At 36.0% G+C, this 23,557-nt stretch overlaps 1 protein-coding gene across 5 annotated transcripts in view; it reads left to right on the plus strand.

The window, feature by feature from the left end:
- The window catches only part of RPS6KA3 (ribosomal protein S6 kinase A3), a 104,206-nt gene that overhangs the window by 20,426 nt on the left and 60,223 nt on the right, over positions 1-23,557 (plus strand). For 3 of the 5 annotated variants that reach the window (XM_055563316.1, XM_055563312.1, XM_055563315.1), the window contains exon 2: positions 9,325-9,381. In XM_055563316.1, the coding sequence (XP_055419291.1) occupies positions 9,340-9,381 (42 nt within the window). In that variant the 5' untranslated portion in view covers positions 9,325-9,339. Of the gene's footprint in view, positions 1-2,497; positions 2,592-3,511; positions 3,612-9,324; positions 9,382-23,557 lie in introns of all 5 variants that reach the window. The other 2 variants (XM_055563313.1, XM_055563314.1) reach the window with 2 other exon arrangements.

Below are 23,557 nucleotides of genomic sequence, written 5' to 3' on the forward strand. Positions count from 1 at the left end.
AATTGGGATTAAATGAGAGAATATATGTAACATAGCTAACACTGTACTTTGAACAAAATAATTGCAGAGATAATAGCTATTATTATTTCCTTGAGCCAGTAGTTACTTAGAATAATATAAATTTCTGAATGAGTAATTTATTTCCTTATTCAGTATTTTTTTATCATAATCATAAAATACTGGTACAATTCCTGCTTTTAAGAATTTTGGATTTACCTCATGGCCTGGAACATGGTTCATCTTTATAACTTTATAGACAGTTGAACCCATATTCTTTTCACAGTATAAAATTCAGTATCTACCTATTCTAATGTAAGTTACATCAAATGCTTCATCCTTTTCTATTCATTATGCTAGTTTATGTTAGTGTGCTAAAATTTCCCCTTCTACTTGTTTCCGTTTATTTCATGTCCGTATTTGTGTTTTGTGATTAGGTTAGTCTGTGATTAACTTTTCAGTACTGTTTTGCATTATATTATTTTTAATGACTTGTTTGAAAAAAACACAGGCTAATTGTAGAAAATCTGAAAAAGAGAAATATGCACAAAAGGAAATAAAAGAAAAAATAGAACATCTTTACTCTTACTATGAAATATCATTAGGAAAAGATTTAAACGTGATTGAGTAGGGGTTTTAGAATCAGATTTAGGTTTGAATTTAGGCTTTGCTTATTTGCCTTAGGCAGGATATTAGACTTTTTTACTTATTCAACGAATATTTATTGAGCACCTAATGTATGCCAGCAAGGCATTTTGTTAGGGGCTGAGGATACATGTGCATGTGTGTCAGTGCTTTCAAAGATTGACATACCCGTCTTGACTTCCTCATTTGTAAATTAGTGATAATGCCTCACAGAGTTGTTAGAAGCATCAAAGATGGACTTGCCTAGTGTGTGATAATTGCTCAGTAAATGATAGCAATTATTATTACTGTATGCATTAAGTACTAATTATATTTTTAGTCCAGATCAAATCACCTTTTTAATCAGTTTAAGGTTTTTGCTTCACATTTTATTTTTGGCCTTATTATTGCAAACACTTGCTTTCTTCTTTTTCTTTGTGCTTTTTTATGCTTATCTGTTTTTGTTTGGGTTTCTCTTTAAAGCAGTAAATAATTATGTCAATTTTTTAAGCTTTATAAAAATGCACTAAAGACCATTAAATTTTTATTATCAAGCATTTTGAACACATAACCAGAGTAGAGAGAATAGAATAGTGAACCACCATATTTCAATAGCCCAGCCTCAAAGATTATTGACTCATGCCCACTCTTGTTTCATCTGTACTCCCCATCACACACACTACTCTCTCTCTTCCCCTCCCTGGCTCCAGTGGATTATTTTGAAGCTGATATATCATTTCAGACATAAATATTTACATGTGTATTTCTTAAAAGATAAAGAATTTTTTAAACATCTAATTAACATACCATCATCACTCATAAAAACATCAATAATTCTGTAATAGCATCAAATATCCTTTAAGATACTCAGTTTTAAGTAGATACTTTACAGTTCTTAGTGTAAATAGGTGTAAAATAGGAATTATTTCCATCATCTTATTTTAACTTTTTTATTCTTGTGGCTTGGTTTCTTTCTGCTGCCTTATGGATTCTTTTGTTTGAGGAGGTTATGAAAACTTGAAGAAAGAATTACAGAGCTGGAAAGACTTGGGTTTGAGTCTTGCTTCTGCCATTCACTAATTAACTTTGCTGAACCTTGGTTTCCTCATCTGTAAAATAGGGGTAATTATACCTACCTCATGTGCTTAGGGTTGAATGGGATGCCTACGTAAGGCACTGTTCACAGTCTTGGCCAGTTATTATATTCTCCACTGATTTGGACTGCAATAAATAATTATAATTTCTCAGTTGTTTCATGGTTTTTCAAAGCATTCCAAAGTTTATTAGCTAGTTACTAAAAGCAGTGGTTTTTAAATGTCTTTTTAGGAAAGACAGAATTTAGAATCTTAGTTTTTCCTTTCTTCCACTACCTCTTTTATTTTCAGTCCACTTTATTTTATCAAAAACTTGCTAAAGTTTTATATTGTTTATATACTTGTATCAGTTATTTATTCTTCATTAGTGACCCTTTCTCCTTTATTGGGGTTAATTATTTTATTCAGTTATTTCTAGATACTAAGTTGGTGTCAATATACTTTACCAATTCTTTCCTACCTCAGTATTTTTGAATTCTTATTTTGATTCTCTTTCAATGGTCTAAGATATACCTTTGAACAGTTCATGAAAAAAGGTACTACCATGGTGGTGAAATTTTATAAGACTTTGCAGAACTAAGAATAATTTCCTGTAACTTTTGGATGTGAAGAACTGGGACAAGGTATAAAATTCTTAGATCCTAACTTTTCCCTTTTAACTCTGTGTAAGTCATTACTTCATTGTCTTCTGGCATTTTATTGTTGCAGAGGAGAAATCTGAGGTCAATATGATTTTAGTTCCTTTGAAAATAACCTATTTTTTTCTGCTTGTATGCTTGTAGGATTATATCTTTATCCTTGACATTTAAAAACATTTGCCAGGACATGTCTTGGTGTTGATGATCTCTGTTGAACCTTCTCAGTCTCCAGTCTCAGGTATTTTTTTTTTTCAGAACTGGAAAGTTTTCTTATACTTTTGATTGATTAAACTGCTGGTTTTTCTTTAGGAGCATCTGTTATTCATAGATTATTTCTACGTCTGTCCTCCATAGTTTTTTAATCTTTTCTTTCCTTTTTTTTTCATTTACTCAAGTTTGTCCTCTGTGGCATGGATTCTGTTTTCTGCAGTGTCAGTTCTGATACTTGCTATTCATAATGCAGATTTAATTTTGGCTACCATGTTTTCATTTCTTTATTCTTATCTCAACATACTCTTGTTTCATAAGCAGAATTCCCCTTAGGGGTACACTCCAAAAAAATGAGATGGATTCAGGCCTAAAGACTTATTTATTTTCTGAGGCCACAACCACAGGAAACCATCAGAGAGGAAAAAAAAAAGCTTCTGAAAGATTCTTCTAAAACTTAATAATGTAAATATAACCAGTGGTCATTCCTACCCTAGTCTATAAAATAGAATAGTCTTGAGTACTAGCAGACCTTTAGTTGCTAGAGGAATAGCAAAGCCCATGTAATGGCACCTTAGCTAGAAATAAATGGATTTTTCTAATTACATTGATTGTTTTTTCTCTTTATAAAATAATATATAATAAATGCATATAATTTTGAAAATACAGTACAAAGAAGAAAATCCTATGACCCAGGTAACTACTGATAAGATTTTATATGTTTTCCAGTTACATGCACACATGTTGGGAGGGGGTGTGCAAAATTGGGATCATATGATTTAGTTTTGTATCCTTTTTAACTTAATATATTGCAGTCATATTTTTACATCATTAATTTTTATTTGAGGCCCTGATTTTAACCATTGCATAGTATTACTACATATGAATAGATGTATTATGCTTTATTAACCAGTCCCCTGTTGGTCATTTAGATTGTTTTCTATTTTTCAGTATAATGAGTATGATGAATATCACTGTACATAGTCTTTATGCACATCTCTGATATTTCCTTAGGATAAATGAGGAGCTGATTCTTAATCCTGTCACATTGGTAAGGATTATATACATTCCTTATTAAGAATATAAAATGCTTGTTTCTTATTGTTTCAATGTGATTGCATAGAAGATTCTTTGGATTCTGAACAATTTGATGCTATCTTAACTGAAGTTTTAGAGAGGTTTCTCATGCTTCATCGTCAGCACCTTCATGGAAATCCTCTGCCATATGCTTTGGGCAGGAAAACCGCTGCTGATATCAGGGAGTTTGGAAGGCAGATATACTTGTGGAAACTTGAGGATGGTTAAAAAAAAAAAAAAGGCATGGTTCTTGTTTATATCTACAACCTGGATCTCCAGATTAGTACACTAAGGCTCTGGCCCTGTTCTTTTCCTCCTCCCTTCCTGTTGTTTTAGGCTGTTCTCTATGAGGAATTCTTTTCTCCCAATGTTCATATGTATATTTCATTTCTAGGTGGTAGGATGTCACGAGATGATATGTCCTGCTAAGTTCAAGGTAGCATTTATGAGTCACAAATCATTTTTGTAGTACTAGTGTATTTGTGCAAGATGGTCTTCTGCTAGACTCAGTGTATTTTTTAAAACTTATTTTATATTTAGTGATAGCAAACTACCAAGCAGCCTAGAAATGTGCATGGTAGTAACACACCATTACAGCAAAACAATCTGTTTAATAGGGTTGCTTAAAATTAAAAAAAATTTTAATTAGAGAAATATTCTTGATTTTAACATTTTTAAAATTTTCCTTAAAATACTTTGCAATATTCTAGAAGTCCTGAAACCTTGGTTCAGAATTACTGATTTGAACTGAGGCTAACAGTCTCCTTTGTCTGATTTGTTCTGGTGAGACCCATATTGTATGTTATTCTAATTTTTGACTTTTACACATTCAAACTACCAGAGTAAAGCATGATTAGCATTTCCTAACCTTTTCCAGTATTTCACATAATATTTGCATATGTACAGTCTGCCAAGCTCTGTGATTTTTTGGCTGGAAGGCATTATGGTGGGATGAGAGAGGATAAATACGTTTGCCTCGCATTTAAACTATTCTTTTTCACTCGTACTCATTCTTTAGCCACATTGTATAAAAATATATCACACATATGAATGATCTCTTCCACCCTGCTTGGCAGGAAATTGGCTGTGTAAGTGGTGAAACAGGTATCTCAATACTCTCCTGTACTTCTTCATTGCATTATGACTTTTGGAAGCTAACTGTAGAAATAGAAATATTACACAGTCAATTGAAGGCAAAGAGGGGACAGGAAGTAGCATTTACTGAGCATCTACTGTCCCTTGGTGAGTCCTTTTAATTTCAACAGCCCTGTGAAGTAGATATTATATGCATCTTACAAATGAAAAAACTGAGGCTCAAAATGTTAAGTAACTTAGCTAGTTAACTACAGCAGTAAGTGACAGGACTGGGGTTTAAACCTGCTACTAGCCAGACTCAGAGCACATGTTTTTTTCTATTTGTTTCTTAAAATTAGAGAAATTTTCTTGTTTAATTAGTATTATTTCTTGAACTTTTGAAACTGTAAGTATTACAATAGTGAGTCACATTAGTGGTCCATGTAACCTAATCTCTAGTGAAGTCAAGAGTCCTTTTTCAGAAGGGAAAATTCTTAGCCACAGAGGTAATTATCCTCATTTCTAAATAGTTAGCATTTGAATCCTTGTTTTGCTGAAGTGATATAAAAGGTTTATTGAAGTAAAGTTGCCTTTTAGGGTTGATTTTGGTAACGCTACACTGGTATGTAGGATAAAATTAGCTTTTATATTTCCCTGCTTTAAAAATTAAATTGTTCAAAGTTCTAAATCTTTCATAAACTCAGAAAGGAAGTAGATGTTTTTATTCTCCAATTAAAAATAATTATATAAAAAAAGGCTGAAACAGTAGTTTGAAAAAAATGTAGAACATAAAATACCTTTAGATTATATTTTACTTAACTTTTTTCTTAGACCGCTTTGTTAGTATATTGTATTAATTAACCAGGTGGAAAATTCAGAAAAGAGAATGCATTGTACAATTTATGGATTACATAAAGATGAAAATAGTGAAGAAGCTGATTGACAGAGTTGGAATCTAATCTATAGAGGTTGTAGCAATGAATCAGAACTGGAAAAAGATGAATAAAAAAATTTAAGACTCTAAGACTAAGTAACAAGTACAAGATAGAGGATAGAGGGCTTAGTTGCAGTGTAAGTGAAGAAAACAAGAATTTAACCAACAGAAAACAAGAAAGAAATAGTATGACTCAGCAATGTGTTGTGGACATTCCAAAAATAATGCATTTGTGAACTGCATTAATATAAGTGTATTATGTAGAACAAGGGAGGTGATATGCCCTTTACTCTGCATTGGTTATATCAAGGTTACAGTTAATTGCGCACAATTCTCTATACCACCATTTAAGATGAATTGGTTGCATGCTCAGAAAAGAAAGTGGTCTGATCTTCTAAATGGAGTGTTTGAAGGAACTTGAATTATCTAGAAAAGAACAGACTTGAGGTGTTCTTTGAGTTTATGGTCACAGCTGTAGATTTACTTCCATGACTTTGTAGATAGAGTACAGACAAGTTAGTCATCGTGTATTAGTAATCCTCTTAAAAAGAATTTGCATTTGAGGAAAGTTACTATATGAAGAAGAGCATTATCTAGCAGTCAGTGCTTTTCCTGAAATAGTATAGTAAGCTGCCCAGTGAGGTATAGTACTTTCTTGTCCTAATAGTGTTCATAGGTGAGAAGGGGATAGAAAGAATTTAAGCATATGATATGAGTATGTTTGTGTATTTGGAACAGAAAACTAAGATCAAAATGACTTTATGCAGTATTATTTTATCCTTTTGAACCTACCTTACCTTAATAATAGTAATTTGTGTTGGTACAGCTTCTTACAGTTTATAATGTATTTTCTTATGAGTTATCTCAGTTTTGAGCTTAACGACAACCCTTTGAGTAGACAGGGCAGATACCCCCATTTTGAACAGATATAAAGTAATGGATCAAGAGACTCTGAATTGCCCCAAATCATAAAGCTTTTTAAGTGGCAGATCTAGGACTCTACCCCTGGTCTACCAATTCAGATTTTAGTGCCGATTCTCCTATACCAAAAAGTAAGTTACAAGCTGTGATTCTTTGCATTGAAAATTGCAAGGAACAGATGATTCTCAAATTATATTCCCATGGAAAATATAAATGTAGCTCAAGTTAAACCAAGGGTTCTAAAAGCCAAATAATGGGGAGCCATTGAGTAGGTCTGTGTTAATAGGAGGAGAGCACTATGTACAATTAATGAGAAAATCTACTTTGGGCTCCTAGATTAATGATGATACCATTCACTGAGACAGTGAATGCAGGAGAAGTAGCAAATTGGTGGGCTGCAGAGGGAGTGATTGAATTTTGACAATAATTAAAATAGCTAACTTTGATTGTTTACTGACAGGTCTTACATCATTATCTTATTTAGTCTTCAAAGCTCTCTGAAGATAAGACTTTTTAATCTCCACTTTCCATATGAAGAAAGAGCTTAGATAGTTTAAATAACTTGTCCAAGGCTTCATAATCAGTGTAAGAGCAGGACTTTGAATCTAGGTATCTGACTCCAAAACCAGTGTTCTTAAGAGCTCCTTAAAGGTTTTTCTGGGATATTTGGATAAAAATGATCAGTGTTCAGTTGAATAAATGGTTGTGGCTTATAAGAGAAAGATGTATCCTGGTGTTATTTGAGTCCTTACCATAGGAGTGGACAATACATAGCCTCTGAAAGTGTCTTCAGAAAATAAAGATTTTACACCTGCTTCCTCCTTTTCTGTATTTTGGCACCATTTCTGTGCTTTGTAATCTTGTATGGGCATTTCCTAACCCTGGCACATACTCTGTGAGTGTTTCAAAATGGAAGTTGCCCTTTTTATGGGTCAGTAAACCTATGAGATGCTGTAGGATGGATCTTTAGGATGAGGGTATGTTTCATTAAGTTTTCATCTCCAGTTTGGTGCCTAGAACATAGATAGCATGAATGAAATGAAACGGATGGATGAATGGATGGATGAATAAATAGAGATAGGGAGAGTACAGAGAGGAGTTCAAATTCGGACCAGATGTCTCTTGTGGGATATGGGGTAGTGGATGCCTACCTTTTATTTCCTAGTTGATAATTCTCTAAAGATGGTTAGCTTAGATCCTTGTACTTTGTTGAATTAACAAGTGGCCAGGGACATTACTCCTTTTTCCAGTGAGGGAGTTAGAGAAGACATTACGTATACCTGACTTTTGCTTTTGTTTTTAATTACGCAAATAATACATATTCATTGTAGACATTGTAGACACATTAGAAAATCCAAATAAGCAAGACAATTTAAATTGTCTAAAATTCTACCACTCAGAGATAGTCACTGTTAACATTTTGGTGTATATCCTTCCAGAGTTTTTCCCATACAAATATATACATTAAAACATGTATATATTTATTTACAATGGGATCATTACAATCCATACTGTTTTGTAAACTGCTTTTTCACTTATTACATGTGAGTGTCTTTCCATGTCAATAAATTTACATCTTTATCATCATTTTTAGTGACTGCATAGTATTCCATTATATGGATGTACCATAATATATTTAACTAGTTCTCTATTGTTAGGAATTTAGGTTTCCAATTTGGAGTTCTTTTTGGAAAAAGTTATGGTGAGCATTCTTATATGTACATCTTTGCACACGTGTCTATTTTTTTAAAAAGTTGAAATGAGACATTTCAAAGTTTTATGTGTCTTTTTGTTTTTTAAATATAGGCTTAGATTGCCTTCTTGAAAGGTTGTGCTGATTTACACTTGCTACAGCAGTATATCCAGAGTGTTCTTATCCCCATACCTGTATTAGCACTGGGTGTTATTTTTTTCTGTAAATCATTACCAATTTGAAAGTCAAAAGTATCTTTCAGTTAAATACATTTCTTTGATTAGTACTAAGGCTGAACTGTTTTTTCTCTTATTGCTCATTTCTGTTGAAGTTCAGTGTTTTTTCTTACAGGTTTGTAAAACGAAGTTCTTTATGTATTGAGGATACCAACCCTTTGTCATATGTTGCTTTTATTTTTTTTTGTAATCAATTTGTCTTTATCTTTTTTATGTCTGACAGAGACATTTTAAACTTTTATGGATTCAAATGTCATTTTTTTCCTTTATGATTTCTACCCCTCTTACCTCATAAGTAGTACTCACCTGTGTTTTCTTCTAATGCTTGTATAATTTTACTTTTTGACACTTAAATGTTTAATCCATCTGGAATCTCTATTGATGTAGAGATTTAGCTTAATTTTCCCCCCAATAATTAATCATTTGCCCTGATTGTTTATCAATGGAGTTGGAATTTAGAATGTGTTTTGCCATAGAAACTATTGTAAATGATGTTTGGTGAGGTTTAAATAAGACCATTGTAATGCATTTAACTATTAAAATAAACTCAAGGGCTTGCCAGGGATTACCTGGAAAGGTAACCATCAGTTATTACATCATTTCCATGGAAAAATATTTTTATAATTTTAAACATCAATTTATACATTAACTTTTGAAGCACAACCTGTTGCAAATTGGCAACTGCATACTTAAATGGTGGTTCTTTATTTCATTAGAACCCTTTAGGAGTGAAAATATTCCTATATGATTTTTTTTTGTCTGCCTTCATTTGACTCGAACTGAAGTGAAATCTGTTTTGGTAACTTTCTACTTGCTATGCTTTTCACAGAATGGACAGCAAATTATGGATGAACCTATGGGAGAGGAAGAGATTAATCCACAAACTGTAAGTAAAATATTGTATCATAGGGATATAGATAAATCAGATACCATAAAATTTAAACATTCTTATTTTTAAACTGGGCAAAGTAATGATTTTACAGTGTTGGAAACTTATTGATGCTTTCACATTAACTTTACCAAAATACATTCTTGAATATGCCGGTGATATTTTTAAAAACTGTTTGACAAGCCTGATTTTAAGACAGATTATAAAGACAGACTTTATATTGTTGAAAGTTTTTCATTAGTAACTTAAATCTTGCTTTAAAAAAAAAAGAACCTAACCATAGATTTATTGGTGAAATAAATAAATGGTCATGCTTTTTAGAGATGTTTAATGTTGAAAATCATTGTTCACTGTTTCCTCATCTTGCTTTTTTAATTCAGTCCTGAATCCCAGCACCTAGACCAATGCCTGGCACATAATAGGCACTCTGTAAATATTAAAGAAACAAATAAATAAATAGTCTCCTCTTACAAGATAACCATCGCTAGCAGCTTAGTTATTATCATCATTTTGTTCTGTATATAAGACAATTATTATTATTGTTTTACATTATTTATTATTATTCCTGGTTTTACATCCATATATCCGCCATCCAGTACCCAGTAGATGTTCCATCAGTGCTTGTTAGGTAAAGGAACGCATGAATTAAGTCTTGGCTAACATGTAGAGCCTAGTGCCTGAGGCTGCCTTCAGATTTGGTCTAGATTTCTGCACCTCCCAGATTATTTGGATCATTTTACTTCATTGGTCTATAGTATATCTTTATTAGCATGTAAGCAAATATAAAAACAAGTATTAATATTGATTTTTCTGCCATCAGCCACCTTGTTTTTCTTGCACAACAATTCCTTTGGAAGGAAAACCTTCAAATTTTTTATTCTCTGTAGTATAAAATCAAATCATTTTCCATTGTGATATTCTACATACATGGCTCATACTTTCCCTCTGAGTACTCCCAGCATTAGTGACATTTACATCTGAAAGAAGATTGCATTCTAGAGATAGATAGGTTGAAAAAGTGCAGGACTAAGAAACTACCAGCAATGTGGGTTAAGTTGTTGAGATCATTCCCCATTATAGGAATTGGGTATAAGATGAAAGCCTAATATTTAATATTTCTTTAATGATATTAAATCCAGAAGACTATCAAATATTTCTTAGCCTTATACTTTTAAATTGTATTTGCCTATAATGTACAATTACATGTTTTTGTCAGTTACTGTTAAATAGTGAAAGTTGAGATGTTGTAGTAGTTATTTTCGGAGAAGGCAATGGCACCCCACCCCAGTACTCTTGCCTGGAAAATCCCATGGACGGAGGAGCCTGGTAGGCTGCAGTCCATGGGGTTGCTAAGAGTCGGACACGACTGAGTGACTTCACTTTTCACTTTCATGCATTGGAGAAGGAAATGGCATCCCACTCCAGTGTTCTTGCCTGGAGAATCCCAGGGACGGGGGAGCCTGGTGGGCTACCGTCTATGGGGTCGCACAGAGTTGGACACGACTGAAGCGACTTAGCAGCAGCAACAGTAGTTATTTTATATGTAACAAATTACCCTAAATTTAGTAGCTTAAGCCAACATACATTTTTTAACTCACAGTTCCTGTAGGCCAGGAATATGGGCATGGCTTAACTGCGTCCTTTTGTTCAGGGTCTCTCATGGACTACAGTCAGGGAGTTTGCTAGGGCTAAAGTCTCATTTGAACCTTGACTGGAGAAGGGTCTGCTTCCAAGCTCACATGTTTGGTGGCCGGGATTCCTGGCCCCTAGAAACTGTGAGATAGTAACTATGTATGGGACTGGTAGACTTTCATGTAGGTTGATTGACCCCTTTTTGAACCCCCCCCATGGGCTGGAATGCAGAGTGTGATGATTAGCCAGTTTTGGCCACAACAAAACTATAGAATGGATATAGAATAACAAGAAAGAAGAAACTTGGATCCTTAATGACCTAAGGACCTAGCGACACTTCTTCACTCTAACCTAACCTTGTACCTGTAAAATGCTCTGTGAGAGAAAAATAGGCACTTCTCTTGTTTGAGCCTTTGCATTTGGGGTCTTTTTGTTAGAGCAGCTGAGTCTGTACTCTGACTATATCTAGTCATTCATTAATGAAGTATTTAATGAAGGTCTGTTTGGTGCCAAGAACTCTGCTAACTTGTTAGAGACACAAAAATACATAAGGGAAACTTGTAGTTTTAAAATGGCAAAATAAAGCTGTTTTTGTCCTCTTCTCTGAGATATTATCACCCTAAACAACAAGGAGAATAAAAAACAGAAAAGTGGTCTTTGAAATTAGAAGACTTCAGTTATTTGAACCACAATATATAAATATGAAAAGCAGATAAAAGAATCATAAAAAGATGGAGTTATAGGACCTACATGCTGGTAAGGGGTATATCAGTACGAAGGAAACCTTGTTCAGGGCCCCAGAGCCCCAGAAGAGCTCAAAAATGAGGTCATCTAGTACTATGGAAAGTGGAGGTATGGCCCAGGCTGAAAATAGTGATTGGTTGAATGTCGACATAAAAAGCCTTCACTGTATCCCCTCTCCTACCCCTGGAAGAGACAGAAAGTATTTCATAGAGAAAAATTAACCAGAGAGGCTCCAGACATGGAGAAGCCCAGGCATAGTAGTAAGTGGGATGAGACACTGGGCTGGAAACAGGGAGATCAAGTGAAAGGCTACTCCTCAATGGTACTGTGATCCCCTACCGCTACCCGTTTCACCAGCCAGGACCATATCCTCCATACAGGAGAGTGGAGTCACCTTTCCTGAAGAAACAATGATCCCTGATAAAAGACCTTCAGATAACTGCTGTTTGGGAGATCTTATTGTAAAGGCTGGCTGCTTGGCCAGATACAAGAAAGCCTACCAGTTGACAAGCTCCAGAATATTTGGTCCACTTCTTAGTGCCTCCTCACTCTTAAATATGAGTTAAAAGCCAAATATCACCAGATACTTGAGAAAGGCTTCCAACATGAAAGAATAAGGTCTTAAGGGAAAGAGACAATGCAGGAAAAAGAAAAATTAATATCCTTTGAATGCTAAGAGGTGAAATTGATTTTCTAAATCAGAAGTAGAATGCTATTTTTTTAGTTAGAAAAAGAAACTTTTAGAAATTAAAAATGTGATAATATTTTATATTTCAGTAGAATATTTAGAAGCTAAAATTGAGGAAACTTCAAAAAATAGAATAAGACAAAGAGAAAATAGGAGAGAAAATGAAAGAGAAGCAGTCTAACATTTACCTAATAGGAATTCCAGAAAGAGACAGTGGGGAAATGGAGAGGAAGAAATTAGGAAAGAAGTAGCATGAGAGATATTTTTCCCTATATCTTAATAATCTTTGAAATCAGAATGTTTGTTATGATTGAAGGTGTGACACATTTTAATTGGCATCACTTTCTCTTTCTTAATGTCATAGTGATAAGCATGCTCTTAGATTAAGTAGAATACTAAAATAACAGAAAAAGTTTTTTTCCTTCAACATGAGGACCATGAGTCTCTGGATTAAAATGGCTTACTGAAAGCCTGTTAATAATAATAATAATTAAAATAAGCCAGAAAGACCACCCTACTCTAAAGAAGGGTCCTTATAAAATATCAAAACACCAGGGATAAAGAGAAGATCCAGGGATAAAGAGAAGTTTTGCTGTGGGCTAAATGTGTTTCCTCAAAATTCATATGTTGAAGCCAATGTGATGATATTTAGAGGTGGGGCCTTTGGGAGGTGGTTAGGTCACAAGGGCAGAGCCCTCATGAATGGTATTAGGACCCTTATAAAATACACCCTAGAAAACTCCCTCACCCGTTTTGCTGTGTAACGAGAAGACACAGCAAGAAGATGGCTATCTGTGAATCAGGAAACAGGTCCTTACCAGACACCATATCTGCTGGCAACTTGGGCTTGAACTTCCTGGTATATAGTACTGTGAGAAATAAATTTCTGTTGTTTATTATAAGCCACCCACTGTATGGTATTCTGTTAGAGTGGCCCAAACAGACTAAGATAAGCTTTTAGAGATTTTTTTTTTTATACCATATATAAAGGAGTGGATATAAGAACAGTATCAGACATTTCAGCATTGAAAGTTGAAAATCAAGGAGCAATGCCTTTGAGATGCTTAGTGAAAGTGATTTTCAAGGAAGATATTTTCAGACATGTACCTATTCTTTGGAAGTTCCTAGAAAATGGGCTCTGCCAACAGTAGAAGACTGTTAACTGAAGGAAAGAGATTCAGGCAACAAAAGACCCAACATTTGCAAAAGCACAATGAAGAAAGTTCCTTCCCATTATGATGAATAAAGGATGCCTTAGAAGATTAATTCATTCAGTCCACTTAGACAGTCCTCAGTCCAGATTGAAGCAGAAAGATGATTCCAGGAGGGCTGTCTTCGGGGGAGAAGATGTTAGAAGTTATGAATTATCCAATAGGTTTTGAGTATTGAAAATTCACTTGAGATACAGAGAGAAGAATTTGAGATAGGTACAAAGAAAAGAAAGCAAGTTCTAAAGCAAAACAACTATAAACTAAAAAAAAATGTGTATGAGAAATGTAACTATAGTATATTCCTTCAAGTAGTGAACAGAGTTTGCATAGTCATAATATTTATAAAGACTAAATATTGATTTAACCAAAGCTTGTGTTATGAGTTATCATCTATAATAGGATGTCTAAAGGTAGTAACTGAAATTGGTGAGTCAGAAGAAAATAGTATAAAGTTATTAGCTGTCATATAAATACCAGAGGGAACAATGAATAGAGCTGAAAGGGTATTGGAAACACTAGGTACTGCTACTTTTTGGTTATATAAGCCTTGCATTATTTGACCTTTTAACCTTCACTCAGACCTTCTTGACATGGAGCTGCCCCTGTGATGTCTCTTAAACATGTCCCCTGATTTCTGTTTGTTGGGAGAGTTGTTTCATCCTGGCTGAATTTTTTTTTTACTTCTTCACACCTCATCTCTTCTGCTTTTCCTTCTGTTCTTTGCGCTGCAGTCTGCCTCCTTCCCATATCTTAATCCACCTTTCTTCCATCTTCTAGAATTTATTGCTGTTTTCCTTTCTTCTGCTTTTCTGAAGGTTCAACCCTTTCTTGTCTATATGTACTTGAAGTACAATTATTTCTTTCATGTGTCTAATAAAATATTAGAAAATTTATCTAATTAAATTGATCCGTACCAGAATAAACAAGTAGTTATCACCTTCCTCCATCTCCTTGCCCCAGGAATGTTTGCATGTTCAGTTCAGTCACTCAGTCATGTCCGACTCTTTGTGACCTCAATGGACAGCAGTACTCCGGGCTTCCCTATCCATCACCAACTCCCGGAGCTTGCTCAAACTCATGTCTGTTGAGTCAGTGATACCATCCAACTATCTCATCGTCTGTCATCCCCTTCCCCTCCTGCCTTCAGTCTTTCCCAGCATCAGGGTCTTTTCCAGTGAGTCAGTTCTTCACATCAAGTGACCAAAGTATTGAAGTTTCAACTTCACCATCAGTCCTTCCAATGAATATTCAGGACTGATTTTCTTTAGGATTGACTGGTTTGATCTCCTTGCTGTCCAAGGGACTCTCAAGAGTATACCACAGTTCAAAAGCATCAATTCTTTGGCACTCAGCTTTCTTTATAGTCCAACTCTCACATCCATCCATGACTACTGGAAAAACCATAGCTTTGACAAGATGGACCTTTGTCAGCAAAGTTATGTGTCTACTTTTTAATAAGCCATCTAGGTTGGTCCTCCTTCCAAGGAGCAAGCGCCTTTTAATTTCATGGCTGCAGTCACCATCTGCAGTGATTTTGGAGCCCCAAAAAATAAAGTCTCTCACTGTTTCCATTGTTTCCCCATCTATTTGCCATGAAGTGAGGGGACCGGATGCTATGAGCTTAGTTTTCTGAATGTTGAGCTTTAAGCCAACTTTTTCACTCTCCTCTCTTACTTTCATCAAGAGGCTCTTTAGTTCTTCTTTGCTTTCTGCCATAAGGGTGGTGTCATCTGCATATCTGAGGTTACTGATATTTCTCCTGGCAGTCTTGATTCCAGCTTGTGCTTCATCCAGCCCACCGTTTCTCATGATGTACTCTGCATATAAATACAGGGTGACAATATACAGCCTTGATGTACTCCTTTCCCAATTCAGAACCAGTCTGTTTTTCCATCTCCAGTTCTAACTGTTGCTTCTTGACCTGCATCCAGATTTCTCAGGAGGCAGGTAAGATGGTCCGGTATTTCCATTTCTTTAAGAATTTTCCACAGTTTGTTGTGATCCACAGAGTCAAAGGCTTTGACATAGTCAATAAAGCAGAAGTAGATGTTTTTCTGGAACTCTGTTGCTTTTTCGATGATCCAGCAGATGTTGGCAATTTGATCTCTGGTACCTCTGCCTTTTTTGCATGGTTCAGTTCAGTTCAGTCCAGTCGTTCAATCATGTCCAACTCTTTGCGACCCCATGAATTGCAGCACGCCAGGCCTCCCTGTCCATCACTAACTCCCGGAGTTCACCCAAACTCATGTCCATCGAGTCGGTGATGCCATCCAGCCATCTCATCCTCTGTCGTCCCCTTTTCCTCCTGCCCCCAATCCCTCCCAGCATCAGAGTCTTTTCCAGTGAGTCAACTCTTCGCATGAGGTGGCCAAAGTACTAGAGTTTCAGCTTTAGCATCAGTCCTTCCAAAGAACACCCAGGACTGATCTCCTTTAGGATGGACTGGTTGGATCTCCTTGCAGTCCAAGGGACTGTCAAGAGTCTTCTCCAACACCACAGTTCAAAAGCATCAATTCTTCGGCGCTCAGCTTTCTTCACAGTCCAACTCTCACATCCATACATGACCACAGGAAAAACCATAGCCTTGACTAGATGGACCTTTGTTGGCAAAGTAATGTCTCTGCTTTTCAATATGCTGTCTAGGTTGGTCATAACTTTCCTTCCAAGGAGTAAGCATCTTTTAATTTCATGGCTGCAGTCACCATCTGCAGTGATTTTGGAGCCCCAATAAATAAAGTCTGACACTGTTTCCACTGTCTCCCCATCTATTTCCCATGAAGTTTAATGAAGTTTTGCATGTTTAATAGCCATCTTTGCATGTTAATTCATATTTATGTATAATTAGTTGAATTTATCACCAGTTAACTTGCTCTAGCCAGTGTATTTTGTTCTTCTCCCTTACCTGTTAGACTTTATTTTTATCCTTTATTCTGCTAAGGCTGGGAGAGAGAGATTGCCTTCATAGTAGAAGATAAGTTACTATATAGCTCCTCAAGTGAGGATACCTTCCTGGACTCCAAAATTTTCTATCTTTTCTCATCTGGTCAGAGGACTCCATGCTCTGATGATCCATGCTGAGGAAATAGGGTGTCTGAGCTGTTAAAGTCTCCATAATCATCCAGGAATCTTTAAAGCAGTTTCTTGTTTAGTGGGGAAATAATTCTCTTAATGGTTCTTACAGTGGCAGGCAAAGGTTCTTCTGAGGCTTGAGAATTAAAGGAGATAAATACCTAGCACAAAGGAAGAGCCCGATAAGTGTTAATTTTCCTGTCCTCTTCCTCCCAGAGACTGATCCTGCTCTCTCAGACTATTCACCAGGGAGAAAGTATGCCTTTTAGAAACAAGGGTGGTATCCAGTAATTTTGTGGCTGACAGTAGACCTGGCTTCAGACAAAATTGAGAAATGACTTTCTCTTAATTTGGTCCTTTGGCCCTTCCGTTCCTTTTATTGTATATTTCTAATGGCCATGCGTATGTGAATTGCTCATAACATTAACTTTGTATTATATTACTACAGTCCTAAATACTATATATCAACTCAGTCTTTTGTAGCTCTTATATCAGAGTCACATGCATGATTGTCAAGACTTAGAAAAAGCTTGTTAAAAGTAGCAGTGGTAAAAATGGTTTTAAAAGATACAATGGAGATGGGTCATAGATGACCTTAGATGCCAAGTTAAAGAGCAGCACCCTGTGAAGGACACAGGTAGAGGTACATAGGCAGTGTCCTGTTCTTCTCAAGTCTCCCCATGGGACTTAATAATAGTTTTTTCCAATGTCTACACATGCCTAAGGCAGCAGTGATGTGTTTGATGGCCTTCACAGCATCAAGGGAATTTCACCAGTTCCCTGTTGATTTCCTCCATGTCCTTGAAGTTTCCCTCAAACTCTCTTAAGACTTGGATTTGAACATCCAGAAATGACAATCATAGCCATAAGTCCAGCACACACTTGTGTAGCTTTTGAAGTTATGGGTTAAATACAAACTACAGAAAGAGAAGCCCTAGAAGAGTAGATAATAGTCAGTGAATAACCCACTCAACACAGGAAAGTACAATAGAGTTCTCATTGGCAGTGAGCATTTGTGGAGTGATACATTGATGACACTTACTGACTGATTGTGTAGAGTATTGTCTGTGGTTCTAACTCTCATAGGCTGAGAGTATATTTTAGCACTTAGAGCATGGGGAAAATATGCTCTAGTAGATTTAAGTATATGCCACTTAGAAAAATATTTCTGAGATTAAGTAGTATTATAATTAGCACTGCATGGTGGCATTAAATGGAGTATATGTATAATAGACAAAATTTCCAAGCATGTAAGATTTCCTATACTACATTTTTCACCCTCTTTCAGGGCTATTTTTAATTTCTAGTGTCCCTTCTCTCCTCCCCTAAGAGCTTTTAAAAATCACACATGCACACTCCCTTTCAAAAAAAAAAATCATAACTTGCCTAACTCATATAATCCCCCTGATCCAAATTTGCTTCTCCTCTGCTCTAGTCTGCTTATCACAATACTCATTTTTTCAGAGTTTGAGTGATCCAAACCATAATTGGAAAGAAAGAATATTCATTTGATTAAGTTCTTTTGAAATGTGAATGGTTTATTTAGTCAACCTGAAATACTGGTGTATTGAAAGTTGTAACCTCTGTACTTGAGTGGATCTCTTAATTTACCCATTTTAGACGAAAATGACTAAATGAAAAGAACTCCAGGCTAAGCAGGAAAAAGTGAATAAGGAGACCAGCAATACCGCCTAGGGTATATTGCTGCCTACTGCAAGATGCCAGTCTGGGACTCTGGTGCTGCCCCATTGCTCTTACATCATGCTCAGGGGAGATGTTGTGAGTGAAATATAGTGTGCTTTCCATTGAGACAGGGCTTAGAAGCAACCCCTCTCCATGTTCAAGGAAGCCACTACCATTTGGTTCAGGTTGATGGTCATTAAACTTATTTCCCATTTCTGATTTAAAACCTTACAACCTTAGCATTTTATAACATTTTTTATTAATGGATGTGTGCTACAGAATTCTTCCCCTATACTTAAATATCTGAAAATTTAGTATCTGAAAATTTGATTCATACAAAAAAAAAAACCCTGTATCTGAAGGAATTGGTTAAGAACATGTTAAGTTTTTATTATACCAGTTGATTTTTCTCCAGCAGAGTTCATCTCTCATAGAGTCATGAAGATGGTTGATAATTGACCAGAGTTCAGGTTTTGCCAGACAAATATAATGTGTGATGTAGAAAAAGTGTTCAGAAACTCTGCTGTGGACCCTCTACTGAGCCGTATTCCTTCAGGGCCATATCAAAAGGTTTAGCACCTCCTGGTGTCTGGCCTACGTCAGCCACTGGCCATACATATACACACTCTTTCCCCAGATATAATTGCCTGCCTGTGCTCTTACCAACAACATCGCAGCCATTCCCACTTCTGAACTTGGGCAGCAGGTTCCTTAACTTCTCTCTAACCTTTTGTTTCTTCATCTGTAGTGTGGATAACAGTACTTATCTCATTGCAGTGAGAAGTAACTGAAATAATTTCATGTGAAACATGGTTCTTAGCATATAGTAGTATGTTAAATGATATTGTTAGAATTATACTTGAAAAAGATTTATTAATAAATGAGAATTCAAAGAAAGGAATTGAGAATTCAGTGAATGAAACTGGAAAAAGAACTACACAGTAAACCTATAAAAAGCCAAAGAAGAATTTAAATTCCAAAATGGATGAATTAGAAAACAGGAAAAATAAGAAACAAAAGGAAATGCACAACATTAGGAAAGCAAAACAAGATATAACCACAGATAGGAAGGAGATTAAAACATTATAACAACTGAAATATTTACAGATGAAATATTATAATGTCTGGGATTTACTTCAAAATAATTAGTTATGAGAGTGGGGGAAAGTGAGTATTTCAAGCAGAATTGGCCATGAGTTGATAATCGTTATAGTTGAGTGCTGGATTCATGAGGGTTTGTTATACTATTCTATTAGGTAAGCTTGAAGTTTTCCTTAAATTTGATTTTTTTTGGGGGGGGGGTTGCAAAGAGTCTTTATTATTGTAGCTATTGATTGTTCAGTTGGAAAAGAATCTCCCTGCAATGCAGGAGATCCCGGTTCATTTCCTGGGTCAGGAAGATCTGCTGGAGAAGGGATAGGTACCCACTCCAGTATTCTTTTTTTTTTTTTTTTAACTTTACAAAATTGTATTAGTTTTGCCAAATATCAAAATGGATCCGCCACAGGTATACATGTGTTCCCCATCCTGAACCCTTCTCCCTCCTCCCTCCCCATACCATCCCTCTGGGTCGTCCCAATGCACTAGCCCCAAGCATCCAGTATCATGCATTGAACCTGGACTGGCAACTCACATAATATGGGCTTCCCTGGTGACTCAGTAAAGAATCTGCCTGCAGTGCAGGATACCCAGGTTCAATCCCTGGGTCAGGAAGACCCCCTGGAGAAGAGAATGGCAATCCACTCCAGTATTCTTGCCAGGGAAATCCCATGGACAGAGGAGCCTGGTGAGCTACAGTGCAGGGGGTCACAAAGAGTTGGATACGAATGAGTGACTGACACTTTTTTCACTTTCATATGAAGTATATCTCTATGCCAATGTGAAAGTCTTGCTGAAATATGTGTTTTTTAAGAAAACCTGAATGATTTCATCTAGGAAAAAATGGAAAAACTATGACTTTACCCATAGGAAGGGAGAACTTTAAGTTATTAAAGAATATGTGCTGCTGCTGCTGCTAAGTCGCTTCAGTCGTGTCCGACTCTGTGCAACCCCAGAGATGGCAGCCCACCAGGCTCCCCCATCCCTGGGATTCTCCAGGCAAGAACACTGGAGTGGGTTGCCATTTCCTTCTCCAATGCGTGAAAGTGAAGTCACTCAGTCGTGTCCGACTCTTAGCGACCCCATGGACTGCAGCCTACCAGGCTCCTCCATCCATGGGATTTTCCAGGCAAGAGTACTGGAGTGGGGTGCCATTGCCTTCTCCTAATATGTACTGCCATTGTCCTAAAACATATGAAAAATTTGTATCACCTTCTAGACTGTTTTATAAAGTTAGCATAGCCCTGAAAATGAAAGAACACAGAAAAGGAAATTGTGCCAATTTAATTTATGAATACAGATGCAAAAGTCCTTCTAAAAATTTACAAATCAAATACAGATATATAATAAAGCAATGGAATTTTCCCAGAAATGCAAGCATATTAGGACATCTGTTGATCTAAGTTATCAAATCAGTGAGTCAAAGGAGAAAAACTAAGTTTATTATATTAATAGATAATAAAAAGACACTTTACAAAATTCAATATTCATTCTTCTTTTAGTAAAGAGGAAATTGTCTCATATTAACATGATTAAAATATGTCTAAACCCAAATATTGATAACTGTATTTGAACGATTTTCTGAGTATATTCCCAAGTTAGGATCAAGGTAGCATTTATTAGTGTTTGCTTTATGCTCCATAGACTATGAGAAATTTGAGTTTTAGTCTGGAATTCGAAGCCATTGAAGCATGTGAGATAGGGGTGTGACCCAGCCTGATTTCTGTTTTAAAATTATTCTGGCTGCTGTGAATAAAAAGGATTATATAGGAGAAATTTGGAAAAAGGAAAATCAGTTAGATGGCACTAGATGATAATGGCTTGTACTGACAGTGTCAGAGGAAATAGAAACAGACAGATTTGAGGTATATTTCAGAGATAAAATATGTAGAATTTATTGATGGATTAAATATGAAGGGGAAGGAAATTAGATTAGAAAGGAAAAAGCCAAAAAGGGCTTACAGATTTTGGGAATCAGTATTGATGCTGCTGCCTAAAATGAGGCAGTTTAGCTTCCCATTACACTGGAAATCAAATCCAAACTTCTTGATAGTCTGTAAAACCCTGCTTTATGTGGCCCAAACCTACCTCCCCATTTCCTTCTCTTTCCTTGGTGTTCACACATTCTAGCCACCAAGGTCTTTCCTTTGTGTTTTGAGTTCATTAAGCTGATTTCCTAATCTCAGGGCTTTTGCATTTGCTGCTCATTCTGTTGGAAGACTCAAGACCATGAGTCAGCAAACTATGTCTATAAAGGGCTGGGTAGTGAGTATTTTAGGCTTTGTGGCACGTGGGCTTTGTGGCAGCCACTCACGTCAGTGGTAGCCATTATGTAGGGCAAAACCAGCAGGAGCTGTTAGGTAAATAGTGATGGGCATGACCAGATTTAGCCCTTGACTGCCCCTGCTTGGCTGTAGTTTACCCTTGCCTGAGGTCTTGGTATGGTTCTCTCATTATTATTTACGTTATTCCTGGAGGACAACTTGCCAAATAAGTTAGGATCAAGAAACTTTAAAATGCTGTATACTCCTTTAGAAGGTTCCATCCCTGGTGGCTCAATCGATAAAGAATCTGACCACAACATGGGATCCCCAGGTTCTATCCCTGGGTCGGGAAGATCCCCTGGAGGAGGAAATGGCAACCCACTCTAGTATTCTTGCCTGGAGAATCCCATGGACAGAGGAGCCTGGTGGGCTACATTCCATAGGGTTGCAAAGATTCAGACATGACTGAAACAGCTTCGCATGCACTACCTCTAGAAATACAGTGCCATTTATAGAAATTATTTCTGATAAACTGTGAATGTACACAAAACATGGAGACATTCTAGTGATATAGATCAAATATCCAGCACCCCAGGGAATTTATATAGTAGAATCCTCTGCAGTCATTAATGACACATTGAGGCTGATTTAATAATAGAAAACAAGAGTCAGCAAACTATACCTGACACCTGCCCCCTATTTTTGTTAATGAAGTTTTATTGGAACACAACGTCACCCATTCTTCTTCCTGCTGCAGTGGCGGTGTTGACACCAGTATGACTTGCAAAGCCATATTTTCTGACCCTCTACAGAAAAAAAAATGATAATATTCTGTAGTATGGTTCAAGTGTGTGCATGTATATATTCAGAAAAAAACTAGAAAGCATTGACATAGTGAATTTTTTCCCCTCTTTTGTTTTTCTCCTTTTTGTTTATCTTTATTATTTAAGCTTTCTATCCTGGACATGCATAATTTTTATAATGAAAGTTACTTAAATAATAAGGTGAATGATAAAACCAATAAGACACAAAAATGAAAAACTAGCTGAAAATTTTAAAAGATAAATTTAAAGATAGTTAAAAGTTATTAGAGGCAGGTGAATATTAACAATAGTATCTAGTTTCATGGGTACAACCACACAAGTAGTGTCCATTTCAGACTTCAGTATATGATACTTAATTGAGCAGCCGTTATTTGAGTTTCTCCTATGTGGTGTTTGCTATAAGGATACAAGCAAGTATGGTGCCTGTTCCAAAGATTAATCTGGTAGGGACAATGGGATATGCTTAAACACTAATAAATGCCATAAACAATGTCCTGAAGGACTTTAAGAGCTTTTGTTCTGGTTAGGAGATAACTAACACCCAAGTAAAGCAATTGTTCAATGATATATATTGAGCTACTCTTCTAACTTTGTTTATGGTGCCTTTTGATGTAAAGGAGTTTTTAAATTTTATAACCAAATCTATATCAATGTTTTCCTTTATGCTTGCATTTTCTAAACAGGTAGCCAAATACCACCACATCTCCCTCAGAGGTAAAGCGTCCCATTCTTTTCTGTCGCTATGCTTATCTTCTATACAGCAGTACCATGCTGTTTTACTTAAGGTATCATTTCAACTGAGGAAGACTTAGTTCAGATTTTGTTGTCTGAAATATTGCTTTATATTTTAGGGGTAATATTAAAAAGCATAACTCACAGTAAAATGTGAATTGTTAACCTGAGCATCACTAGTCATTAAAGCCAATTTAGACCAACGCTTTAAATTCAAAAAAGGTTATT

Source organism: Bubalus kerabau, chromosome X (assembly GCF_029407905.1).
Source record: "Bubalus kerabau isolate K-KA32 ecotype Philippines breed swamp buffalo chromosome X, PCC_UOA_SB_1v2, whole genome shotgun sequence".
Classification (NCBI taxonomy): domain Eukaryota; kingdom Metazoa; phylum Chordata; class Mammalia; order Artiodactyla; family Bovidae; genus Bubalus; species Bubalus kerabau.